Source organism: Bison bison, unplaced genomic scaffold (genome assembly GCF_000754665.1).
Source record: "Bison bison bison isolate TAMUID 2011002044 unplaced genomic scaffold, Bison_UMD1.0 scf7180017864233, whole genome shotgun sequence".
NCBI classification, from domain to species: domain Eukaryota; kingdom Metazoa; phylum Chordata; class Mammalia; order Artiodactyla; family Bovidae; genus Bison; species Bison bison.
In genome coordinates this window covers 5,154,362-5,168,097 of record NW_011494805.1, presented here as the reverse complement: position 1 = coordinate 5,168,097, position 13,736 = coordinate 5,154,362, and the positions used below count along the sequence as shown (strand labels likewise).

The following is a 13,736-nucleotide window of genomic DNA, read 5'->3' as shown; positions in this document are numbered from 1 at the left end:
CCCTCCCCCAGCCAGTCTCCGAGAGAGGGGTACCCCCAAAAGCGGCCCTGGCTGGGTGGGCTTCTCCGTCAGAGGCACTGAGATCTGGGCACGTCACCGGTTCCTGCAGTGGGCATACCAGCTACCCCAGGAGAGGGAGAGATGAACGCGATCAAGGTGAGCCGGCCGGCCGTGCGGGGTCCTAGGGAAGGGCTTGGCGGGAGCGCCCCCGACCCCCGCACCCCGGCGGCGGGCCGCCGGACACTCACCGTTGTGGTCCGCGTAGCCCCACTCCTTGGCCATGGTGGTGCGCGGTGCTGCCTCGGCTCCCGCCGTGCGCGGCCCGCCGGCGCCCCTTTTATGCCGGGCCCCTCACTCCCACATGGCCTTATTAGGTCAGCGAGGGTGGGGCGGGGGGCTAAAGAGACCGGGGTGGTGCTCGGGAGGCGGGCTGGGGGAAGCCAATGAATTCCGCGGGCTGGACAGCTGTCGGGATGGGGGGAGACGGCCCCCGCCCCTTGGCCCTGGAAGGGGGGCTCCCTCGCGGCTCCCAAAGCACCAGGCCCCCCTAACCTAGAGCCGAAGTGCAGAGGCCGGCGCTCTCGGCCCCCCTCCTCCAAGGCCCCCCACCTTTTTTGGGGGGGGCACGGCCGTTGCGCTTCGCCTCCGAACTGAAAGCTGCGCCCCGCGGGCTGGCGCTTGCAGCCTTGCTTGGTAGATGCTTTCAGCGCTGCCTGTCTGGCTGGCTGCAGTCTCTGGATGCTTCTGCGGGTTGATTTCACTCCAGCGATCCGGTTACCGTGGCTGGAAAGAACACGTTTGGCGGACCCATGTTTGACTCCTTCGCAGGCAACTTGCAAAATCCTAGGCACAAAGGACGGGAAAAAGCAGGCAGGAGGGCAGGTTCTCTCAACTCCGTTATCCTTAAGAGAGAGATGGTGCCAGGTCCCTGAACCAGACGTTTCTTGACCTCGCGGGTCCCCTCGGTCTGCAGGACGCCGGGGGCTGGGTCTCAGGAATCTAGGTGAGGACTGGACCCAGGTTACTGCGGAGCAGGAGCCTGGTTCTGATCTACCGACTCGGTGAACTGTACCTCTGCTCACGAGAAGTCCAGAACATTCTGGAGTGTTGGAGGGTCAGGAACATAAAGGGAGTCATATTGTTTAGAATGTATGACCTTATTTTCCAAGGCATAGTGAAAGATTCGAAGGAAAGAGAGGGCAAGTTTTCCAGAATTGCTTTGTATTTTTTTTCTCCCCCTCTCAACTTGTGTTATAGCATGACGACCCATGCAAAAAGAGAATAGAACTGGTATGCGCACTGTGCACATATCAAAGACGTATTTTTAAATATCTGGTTGTAGTTCACATCGAAGAACCAGAGTAGTAGATGCTTACAATTTTAAGAATATATTGTAAAAAAAAAAAATTGTTTTGGTTCCAGGTCAGTATTAATTTTATTTAAAAAAGAAAAGACAGCAAGAAGAGATAAACCTATTTTCAGTGCTGTCTTGAACAGGGTTGTAACATAAAACTTTTGAAATTTCTTTGACTTTTATTGATGTTAGGATTTTGTGTTTGGGGATTACAAAACTTGAAAAGGAAATATCTTATCATGGTAAAGATAGCTCACGGCTAAGGCATGTGGAATGACTGACCACACTCATAACCTGGACGCCAGCGGAGTCACTCCCCCAGCGTATTTTTGTGCCCAGGGATTATTTGATCCACACAATAGCGGCGCTGAGTCAAGAACTGACATGGTTTGGAAAATCCAGGCAAACAGCAATGCAAGTGCTCTTAGCCTCTGAGCTCAATTATGTCAGTGTTGGATTAGAAAGGCTACTGAGTTGGCATATCTGGGCCAGTTTTCTGCTTTAATGTGATTAGTTGTGTGCTGCTGTAGTTTGTAGTTAATGGAGGTTATATTCTGCATAATTATCTGTATTAGTAAACTATGATCCTGTTCCAATTCATTAAATTGTTTCCATTCCTCTTTTTCTGCTATATATGGTTAGAAGATTGGTAACTAAGTTTCAAGTCATTTGATACAGGAATGATACAGATAAAGTTTTCAATAAACTCTGTATACCAAGCAAGGCCAACAGTATTGCTTTGTTGGTTCTGAAATTCATCATACTGTTACCATTTCTGCATAAAAAGTGTTTAAATGGGTTTTCATTAATTAAAAATTTTAAAAGACTGTACACAGCACATCAATAGCAAACACTTGCATAGTAGCACAAATTTTCACAGAAACGCTAGTTGGAATTTGCAAAGTCAAACATTTAATAGTTTTGGGTTTGTGGTCTTGAAAACTGTTGACTGGTTTTTCATTGCACTTTCTTATGAGAGTTAAACAAAACTGGAATTTCAAGACAGTTTTTAGACCATAATATGTTTTTCAAAAGCCCCAAATTAATCATCTGCATTTTGATTTATTTGCTCCAGCATATTTGTCCACAAATTTCAAAATTCTGTATCCATAAAGCAAAGAGAAAATTCTAAATTGTGTCCAAGATGCTGAGATTTCTGGATCTGGCTTTTAAAAAAGAAAATTGTTAGGTTATACACCAAGGGAAAAGACAGAAAAAGAGCCACAAATCATCCCTGAGCATGAGCACAGGATTCCTCCCAGCACTAGTACTGAAGAGCTGGTGTACTGGGCGGTCTGTAAGGTGAGTGTGTTCATGCAGAGAACAGAAGAGGCGGGGACACAGTAACCAAGGAAGATAGTTTGGGTCAGCAAAATCACTGGGGGTTGGGAGTGTCTGGATGCAGAAGTTTCAACTAGGTGATATACTAAAATTATAAACTTGAGAGCTCTAAGCTGATCAAATTTAAACCTATTTTTAGTGTTGATTTAGCATTTTATTTTGCAGGATGCTAGGTAATATAAATCTTCTGCAAGTTGATAGCTATTTGATGTTTCTAGTGCATCAGAAACCAAAAAAAAAAAGATAAATTGCCTATTTATTCATGTCTAACTAAAACTGTGAGTCGCTCAGTTATGTCTGACTCCTTGTGACCTCATGGAGTGTGGCCCACCAGGCATCTCTGTCCATGGGATTCTCCAGGCAAGAATACTGGAGTGAGTTGCCTTTCTCTTCTCCAGGGGATCTTCCCGACCCAGGGATTGAACCTGAGTCTGCTGCATTGCAGGCTGATTCTTCGCCATCTGAGCCACCAGGGAAGCTCCATCCTGCCCTTGGTGTGTGTCACAGAGCACAGGAGCTAACCCACAGACATCGCAAAGGATGCATTCAGCCAGTATAAGATGACACTAATACCCACCGCATTCACCTTCTCCTTGGATTATTTTGAGCTGCCTGATCTAATGGACCCTTCCTGCAGTGGGAATCACAGTAAACCTTTTTAAATATATGTGACCAATCATGTGCAAAAGGTATTAATCTAACAAAATTAACTGAAACTCTAAGCATTGTAATAAGAACTACAAAGACTCCTATTCCTACAAGTTTTAAACAGTTCTTTGGTATGTTATTTGTTAAATGAGTTTTTAGAAATGAAATGCAGTCTCCTCTAAATGACATTCAGGGTCTTCAGATATCTTTCCAAACTGTTTTTCCATTTTATCCCCAGCTTACCTTCCAAATTCACCCACTCTCTGCTTCAGTTGCAGAGTGTCGTTCACTCTTCCCATAACACAATTTTTTCCCACCTCTGTGCCTTTTCACACACTATTTCACACACAATAGTGTGTGACTCCATTATCCTTTCTATCGTCTGTACCTGGTAAAACTAAGCTGTTTATAGCAACAGTTCCACAGACTGTATAGTGAGTGTTTATGTGAGATTTTACACTGAAAAGACGTTGGTTCATCTTTAAGGTCAACCTACCTTCTTTTCCTCTCTGCTGCCACTTTAACTCAAGGCCAAGCCACCGGTAGAATTGCATTGACGTGTTTTGTGTATTATTTTTATTGGGTGGGGGTTGTTTTCAAAACAACGTACATACTTGTTTGCTTCCCTGAGAAAAATCAGTCATCAGCCTCGCTTCTCTGAAACCTAGCAAAACCCCAGGTCCACTTCTGGCTCTTCCCATAAAGCATTGCTAGCCTAGGCGGGTCAGAGAGCTTCTCAGAAGAGTAATAACTGGCTGGCATGCAACACTTGATTATTAGCACCAAAAAAAGTAATACACGTGCAAACACTTGAAAACGAACATTTCATGTTTGTGACTAGTCTCACTTTAAACAGTTGACCGCACAACTTTAAGAGCTGTGGAGTTTCCACGCAGGAAGGAAAGCAGCGTCATTTGTGTTTTATTGGGAAGCACACACCTGCCTTTGTCGTGGCTGTTGTTCAGTCCCCGCGTCCGCCTGACCTTCATGGCCCCATGGACTGCGGCACTCTAGGCTTCCGTATCCCTCATCATCTCCCAGAGTTTGCCCAAGTTCATGTGCATTGAATCCGTGATGCCATCCAACCATCTCATCCTCTGTTGCCCTCTTCTCCTTCTGCCTTCAATCCTTCCCAGCATCAGTGTCTTTTCCAATGAGTCAGTTCTTCGCATCACGTGGCCAAAGTATTGGAGTGTCAGCCTCAGCATCAGTCCTTCCAAAGAGTATTCAGGGCTGATATCCTTTAGGAGGGACTGGTTGGATCTCCTCACTGTCCAAGGGACTCTCAAGAGTCTTCTCCAACACCACAGTGTCATTTTCTTTTTATTAATTGTAAAGCATGAACCTGCCTTTAGGTATGCCCAAAATCATGGCTTTTAAAGGCATTAAGAAACATTAGAGATTGCTTTTTATCAAATTTCTGAATAACAGAGCAGAAAAACATCTGCATTAATGGTTTGAACATCGTAGCCTTTTAATATTATGGAGTAATAGTTTCCCTAAATTGAATAATCAAGGCTAATAGCAATCTTTGAATTAGTGTCATATACCACACAGCTGTCTTTTCATATATATTCCAAATAAACAATAAAATTTAAATAATGTATTCTTAAAATATTTTATGTTGTTATAATTGCAGAATTTCTTGTACTTTTGCACTTTAGTGAGGTATAATTGACAAAATTATAAGTTATTTAAACTATATATTGCAATGATTTAGTGCATGTATACATTGTGAAAAGATCTCTACTTTCCCGTTCTACTGTTTTCTTCTATTTCTTTGCACTGATCACTGAGGAAGGCTTTCTTATCTCTCCTTGCTATTCTTTGGAACTCTACATTCAAATGGGTATATCTTTCCTTTTCTCCTTTGCCTTTCACTTCTCTTCTTTTCTCAGCTATTTGTAAGGCCTTCTCAGACAGCCATTTTGCTTTTCACATTTCTTTTACATGGGAATGGTCTTGCTCCCTGTTTCCTGTACAATGTCAAAAACCTCCGTCCATAGTTCATCACGCACTCTGTCTATCAGATCTAATCCCCTGAATCTATTTGTCACTTCCACTGTATAATCATAAGGGATTTGATTTAGCTCATACCTGAATGGTCTAGTGGTTTTCCCTACTTTCTTCAATTTAAGTCTGAATTGGCAACAAAAAGTTCATGATCTGAGCCACAGTCAGCTTCCAGTCTTGTTTTTGCTGACTGTATATAGCTTCTCCATCTTTGGCTGCAAAGAATATAATCAATCTGATTTCAGGGTTGACCATCTGGTGATGTCCATGTGTAGAGTCTTCTCTTGTGTTGTTGGAAGAAGGTGTTTGCTATGACCAGTGTGTTCTCTTGGCAGAACTCTATTAGCTTTTGCCCTGCTTCATTCTGTACTCCATGGCCAAATTTGCCTGTTACTCCAGGTGTTTCTTGACTTCCTACTTTTGCCTTCCAGTCCCCTATAATGAAAAGGACATATTTTGGGGGTGTTAATTCTAGAAGGTCTTATAGGTCTTCATAGAACCTTTCAACTTCAGCTTCTTCAATATTACTGGTCAGGGCATAGACTTGGATTACCATTATATTGAATGGTTTGCCTTGGAAATGAACAGAGATCATTCTGTCATTTTTAAGATTGCATCCAAGTACTGCATTTCGAACTCCTTTGTTGACTATGATGGCTAGTCCATTTCTTGACTTCCTACTTTTGCATTCCAGTCCCCTATAATCAAAAGGACATGTTTTTTGGGTGTTAGTTCTAGAAGGCCTTGTAGGTCTTCATAGAACCATTCAACTTCAGCTTCTTCAGCGTTACTGGTTGGGGCATAGACAAAGAGTGCTCAAACTACTGCACAGGTGCATTCATCTCACGTGCTAGCAAAGAAATGCTCAAAATTCTCCAAGCCAGGCTTCAACAGTGTGTGAACTATGAACTTCCAGATGTTCAAACTGAATTTAGAAAAGGCAGAAGAACCAGAAATCAAATTGCCAACATCCGTTGGATCATCAAAAAAGCCAGAGTTCCAGAAAAATGCCTACTGCTTTATTTATTACACCAAAGCCTTTGATTGTGTGAATCACAACAAGCTGTGGAAAACTCTTCAAGAGACGGGAATACCAGACCACCTGACCTGCCTCTTGAGAAACCTGTATGCAGGTCAGGAAGCAACAGTTAGAACTGGACATGGAACAATAGACTGGTTCCAAATAGGAAAAGGAGTCTGTCAAGGCTGTATATTGTCACCCTGCTTCTTTAACTTCTATGCAGAGTACATCATGAGAAACGCTGGGCTGGAGGAAGCACAAGCTGGAATCAAGATTGCTGGGAGAAATATCAACAACCTCAGATATGCAGATGACACCACCCTTATGGTAGAAATCAAAGAGGAACTAATGAGCCTCTTGACGAAAGTGAAAGAGGAGAATGAAAAAAGTTGGCTTAAAACTCAACATTCAGAAAACTAAGATCATGGCATCCAGTCCCATCACTTCATGGCAAATAGATGGGGAAACAATGGAAACAGTGTCAGACTTTATTTTTTTGGGCTCCAAAATCACTGCAGATGGTGACTGCAGCCATGAAATTAAAAGACGCTTACTCCTTGGGAGAAAAGTTATGACCAACCTAGACAGCATATTCAAAAGCAGAGACATTACTTTGCCAACAAAGGTCCATCTTTTCAAGGCTATGGTTTTTCCAGTGGTAATGTATGGATGTGAGAATTGGATGATAAAGAAAGTTGAGTGCCAAGAATTGATGCTTTTGAACTGTGGTGTTGGAGAAGACTCAAGAATCCACTGGACTGCAAGGAGATCCAACCAGTCCATCCTAAAGGAAATCAGTCCTGAGTATTCATTGGAAGGATGCTGAAGCTGAAACTCCAATATTTTGGCTACCTGATGTGAAGAGCTGACTCATTTGAAAAGATCCTGATGCTGGGAAAGATTGAGGGCAGGAGGAGAAGAGGACGACAGAAGATGAGATGATTGGATAGCATCACCGACTCAATGCACCTGAGTTTGAGTAAACTCTGGGAGTTGGTGATGAACAGGGAGGCCTGGCATGCTGCAGTCCATGGGGTCACAAAGAGTTGGACATGACTGAGCTACTGAACTAAGCTGATAGATTGTGAAAAGATATCTCCCATTTAGTTCATTAATACATCCATTACCTCACCTATTTATCTTTTTCTATATGTAAGAACCTTAGTTCTTCTCTCAGCAAATTTCAGTTATACAACTGCTATTAACCCTAGTCACCACATTATACATTAAATCCCTGTGATTTTATTCATATTATAGCTAAATTTTATAACCCTTTATTAACCTCTTCCTATTTCCAATTTTCAATATTTTAAAAGTAAAAATTCTGTCTATAAAAATAAATTAATACCTTCATTTCCCCCATTGTAGATGCTATTGATTCTAAGATAAATTATTAATTTATGTCCTGCTAAGAAAAAATGCTGTCAATTAAGCCATCATACACAACTTTTTAAAAATTCCTTCAATAATGTCTCATACACTAAGATATTAATTTTATCTGCTGTCTTTAGAAAAAGTTATTCAGACACCGTTGATTTTGATGCTAAGTGAGAAGGATGATCTTGTCATGTAGTGAATATAAGTTCTGATACATCCATAGCCATGTATCTCACGTTTCTCTATGTGATAGAAGATTCACTTAACAGCGTTAACCTGGAGGTGTAAGCGAGCCACTTCTGGAGTTGGTAAGAGCATTAAACTTCACGGGGAAACCCAGATTCTCGTCTCAAGGCCCATCCTTAACTGTGTGTGTAAACTTGCAAAGTTGCCCTACACCCTGAGAAGTGTTTTCTTACATATAAGTGAAAAGGGTGGGCTAGAGACTAGGCATGCCCGTTCATCTTTGTGCATCTATGATCATTGATCATCACATGTAACATCTGAATTCTCTAAGTTGGTAGGCCTTAGTATTTGGAGAAATTAATGCTTCTCACGGGCTATAAGGTTCTAATGTGTGCATTAAAACCTATATAATGCTTATTATCATTAAAACAAGCAAGAAAAATAACAGCAGAAAATCTAATTTCCATTCAGATACAGCTTTACAGTATTGTTTGTTATTTTGTTTTACTCAACCTAATATATCCTCTTGATGTGTAATGATATGGGGAAAATTAATTATTTTCTGTGATATACCACTGATTTTTCTAATAAATCACAATCAGCTGAAATCCCTGACATAGAGTTTGGTTTCTGGTATTCTAATAACTTGAAACAAGTATGAACTGTTTTTAAAGAATTTTCTTAATGTGGACCATTTTTAAAGTCTTTACTGAATGTATTAGAATACTGTTTTATGTTTTGTCTTTTTTGGCCGTGAGGCATGTGAGATCTTAACTCCCTGACCAGGGATTGAACCCGCAGCCCCTGCATTGGAAGGCAAAGTCTTAACCATTGGACCTCCAGGGAAGTCCTAAAACCAGTGTGAAATTTTGAGGTTAATTTTCTCAAACCGGAAACTTCTTCAGTTGACCATTGTCATTGTAAAGAAAAATGCAACTATTGAACACAACAGCTACATTGTCTTCAGGCAATCATAGTGTATACTCACTCATACGAAATGCAAAATTAGGAAATTCCACTTGGAGCTGCACTCAACTACTGTTTTTATATTGTGCTCTGTCACATAACCTACCTGCCGGGTTTTAGCAGAGGAATGTTTAGGGTAGAATTTTAATATATCCTTTGTGAAATGCTAGCTCACCATATTCCTAAGGAAAAAAGTGTAGTATTCTCTTTCTATGACTTTGAAAAGCATACTGCAATATAAATAGCTAGTCAGATGAAACCCTGTACAACTAAAAATGTTGAAAGAGATCAACATAAATATTCATGTCCAAAACAAGTGGTTTTGTTACATGCTAGAATAAATATTTTCCTGGAGCCAATTGAATGCGTAACTGGAATGGAAACTTTTAGAATTAAAGTTCCATATCAGAATTGCCTTTAGTAAAACGTGCTTTTCCTCATACATCATAAATATCATGTGAATTCCAAATACTTTAAGGGAGTTATACTTAACACTAAAAACTTCTTTTGTAAGAGCCAATATACTTAACCTTTAAAAAATTCTTTTTTTAAGATCCAATGAAGGCAATGGCACCCCACTCCAGTACTCTCGCCTGGAAAATCCCATGGACGGAGGAGCCTGGTGGGCTGCAGTCCATGGGGTCGCTGAGGGTGGGACACGACTGAGCGACTTCATTTTCACTTTCATGCATTGGAGAAGGAAATGGCAACCCACTCCAGCATTCTTGCCTGGAGAATCCCAGGGACGGGGGAGCCTGGTGGGCTGCCATCTATGGGGTCGCACAGAGTTGGACACGACTGAAGTGACTTAGCAGCATACTTAACCTTGAAATATACTTAACTACATAATAGAAGCCAGAGTTAGTCTTTACAGCTTAATTTTTCAGAATGTCCTTCTGAAAATAGAATATAACTGAATGAAAAGTACTTGTATGATGTGTAAAAGCAAATGTCAATATGGAAGAGTCAGAGCTTCTTTCCCAGGGCAGTGAAGGCGTATTACATCTCACTCTTTAGACCAGAGAACCGAATCACTGTTAGTTAGCATTTATGAATGTCAACAGCATGGAAAAATTGGAAAGCATATCCACACTTTAGGCCAAGAAAGTTCCAACTTGGACTTGATGTGTAAGGAGAACAGACAAGAGCCAGTGGGAAAGTGGTGAGTAGGATGAGGAATGACATCATCAGAGACCAAGAGTGTCCTACTTGCACTTGGAGATCTATCCCGTGGCTCCCAGTTAATCCCTCGTTAAACTCTGATGTTCCACTGACAGTAACGCTTAGGACACTTTATCCCTCTGTACTGTCAGAGCTTGAATCCTCAAGGGTCTCCATTCTGACCAGATTTGGGGTTTTCAATTTCACCCACAATTCGTCATCATTTATTATTGACCTTAAAGACATTCCTCTTTGCAGAGGGTGTCAAGGACAGGGTAGAGAAGAAAAACTTCACACAGAGGAACCTCCATTCCAATGAGATGGATGAACCTTGCCGTCCTCCATGGGCAGAAGCACAAACAGAAATACCTTGCTCACAGCCAGACTGATGCACACGGCCCTTCCAAAATAAACAGGGCGAGATGCTTTGCTTGGTGATTGGCTGTGTTCGGACTCACAATTACTTTTCTAAGGTATTCTTTCTTCACACAGGGATCAGAACTGAGCCTGGGAGGAACAGCTGGTCAGATCTTTTCATCTTTGGCCTAAGTCACCAACTTCCCACATTGATATTTGATTGAGAGGATGACTAATGAGCATTGCTGTCCAGGGTTCAGTACTCAGATTGCAACCAGCAATGTTGCCTAGTCTGGGACGGCGTGATGAGAGACGTACGTGGCAGCCTAGCATGTCTGATATCGCACAAACTTTCTTCTTGCCATGGTTTAAAACTGGCATGAGCTCAAAACTGACTTTTAAAAAATGAATCTATCAGTGCTGATTCAGAAACAATCACTTCTTCACACTTTCACACTGCCAAAATGTTGTCACTAAAATCTATACTGATTTTCTTTAAGGTATATTATCTAAGGAAATAAAGAAGTTTCTTTCTTCAGCAGTGATAACTTAGAGCTGTTCATTATTATTTACTTTGTAAAGAATTTTATTGCTCTTTTAACAAGAACAAGGTAATTTTAAAAATCTGGAATATAAGTATTGAATTGCATGGAAAATATAAATTGTAATCATTTATCTCAGAAATTTGATATTCTTTGACTTGAGCATATATCTTCAATTTAGAATTTGCTACAGATAAAGATAAATGATATGTCACAAATCTTAGCACAAATCCTGTCTCTCAGAAATGGTTTCTTTGCCAACAGATAGAAACTTCTGAGGTCGTCACATTTCATTTCATAGTTTTCAAGTTATTACCATGCAAAAATTTATTTTATAACATAAAAACATTTTTAAATAAAAATTTAAATAAAATAAAATTTTAAAATAAAAATTTTAATAAAATAAAAAAAATTTTATTCAATGACTGGCCAACGCTGTCCTCCAGCCTATAATACAAGTGACTAATCATAGCAGCTATTACTTTTGAGGTTCCTATTAGTATATTGAAGGTGTTAGTTGCTCAATCATGTTCGACTCTGCGACACCATGGACTGTAGCCTGCCAGGTTCCTTTGTCCATGGGATTCTCCAGGCCAGAATACTGGAGTGGGTAATCATTCCCTTCTCCTGGGATCTTCCCGACCCAGGGATCAAACCCAGGTCTCCTGCATTGTGGGCAGATTCTTTACCGTCTGAGCCACCAAGGAAGTCCCTTAGTACCTTCAGTTTAGCTCGGTCACTCAGTCGTGTCCGATTCTTTGCGACCCCATGAATCGCAGCACGCCAGGCCTCCCTGTCCATCACCAACTCCCAGAGTTCACTCAGACTCACGTCCATTGAGTCAGTGATGCCATCCAGCCATCTCATCCTCTGTCATCCCCTTCTCCTCCTGCCCCCAGTCCCTCCCAGCATCAGGGTCTTTTCCAGTGAGTCAACTCTTCGCGGGAGGTGGCCAAAGTATTGGACATACCCAATTCAGTGAATTCCAAATGGAATAATATTTTATCAAAATCCAATAAGTTTTTAATACAGACCTAAAGAATGTAGTTGAAAGAATATCACTTATTCATGCCTTCAACACAGTTTTTAATTTCTCCTGCATGCTCCTATGAGCTCTGTTCTAGGCACTGGGGATAAATTAAGGAGCAAGAGAGATTGTGCACTCCATTGAGCGTAGTCTAGTTGGTTGGTACTGGCGAAAGGCAAGTAAACAGACAATAACAATTGGCTTACAGGGAAAATCCACTGGAGAGATTGGAAAAGAAAGATCTTCATTTAGATTTGATAATTATGGAAGAGTTTCCTGAGGAGGTGAAGTAAAAGAACTTAAAAAAGCATGGAAAGGCATTAACCATTGCAAGAATTCAAGAAAGTGCATTTCAAACTGAAGAAGCTCCAAGAACACTCTGTCTAGAGGGAATTAGTTAGGAGAGAGGGTGGTAACAATGTAAGGAGAGAAGGGCTGGTAGGGGCCAGCCGTACAGGTCACAGAGAAGAGTTGATCTTTTGCTTCAGTGCAACAGCTGTTGCTGGAGAATGTAAGGCTGATGAGGAATACGACCTGATTTGCTTTTGCAGATCACTTTGACTACTACATGGGGTGAAAATGGAGGTAAAAAGCAAGAGAGGAACATTAATTTGCATTGTTATGAATCTAGCAAGACATCGCTTCATGTGATGAAGCTACAGATCTCAATAGCGTTTGTAGTAGTACCACTGGTGAAATGTGTGTGACTGCACAAGGAGGAAGAAACAAGAAACAAAACTCAATTCTACATTTCAGCTTGGTTACCTTTAAAATGAGACAATGGAAATATAGAAAAATACCTTGCTTTCTTCCACATTAGGAGACAGGGAATGGTTATCAGAGATTTAGCTTAGCCGATAGGTCATTGACATTGCCCCTGATGGTCTCCATTTTATGTCTTGAAATATATCTAATATTTTCAGTTAGTTTTAAAATAGGTGCCAACCTCAGCTCTGCCACTTAGTTAGGGCCAGAAAGTCTCCTGAGCACCAGCTTCCGCTTTAATAGAACAGGGGTGTGTTTGCTTTAAGGATGAATTAACATAACACCCCTAAAGTGCTTGAAATACTACCTGGGATTAATAAGCATTCAATAATTACTAGCTTAAAAAACACAGAAATGTAAACGAGATAAAATTTTGCCCTGGGTTAATTAGCTCTCAATTAAAAGAAAATTTCATGAAGGCAGAAACCAGTAATGTCTTGTTCATAACTGTATGCCAAATAGCCCATTGCTAGACACCAGGCAGCCCTGTAATACTGACACATATTACTGAAGGCAGGCAGGCAAGAAGGGAGGGAGGCAGGGAGGGAGATTTTAATAATAGAAAGTGAATTGTCTGAAGAAGGATCCTATGAAGGAAAGGAATTACTTATATTCCAAACATGATAAGAGACTGCAACATGTTGAAGATTGCTTGAGATTATATATAACTAGAAGAGAGGTTCTAGAGATATTTGTAAGCATATACGCTGCACTTGTGATTTTCACGTATATAATGTCCACTCACTACGAACAAAGCTAGTGGAGGTGATGGAATTCCAGTTGAGCTCTTTCAAATCCTGAAAGATGATGCTGTGAAAGTGCTGCACACAATATGCCAGCAAATTTAGAAAACTCAGCAGTGGCCACAGGACTGTAAAAGGTCAATTTTCATTCCAATCCCAAAGAAAGGCAATGCTAAAGAATGTTCAAACTACCGCACAATTGCACTCATCTCACATGCTAGTAAAGTAATGCTCA

At 41.1% G+C, this 13,736-nt stretch overlaps 1 protein-coding gene across 1 annotated transcript in view; it reads right to left on the bottom strand.

The window, feature by feature from the left end:
* The window catches only part of CA3 (carbonic anhydrase III, muscle specific), a 10,179-nt gene extending 9,774 nt beyond the window's left edge, over nucleotides 1-405 (bottom strand). Inside the window, exon 1 of the mRNA XM_010846219.1 lies at nucleotides 249-405. Within this exon, the coding sequence (XP_010844521.1) occupies nucleotides 249-282 (34 nt within the window). The 5' untranslated portion in view covers nucleotides 283-405. The remainder of the gene's footprint in view (nucleotides 1-248) is intronic.
* Between the last annotated feature and the right edge of the window lie 13,331 nt (nucleotides 406-13,736).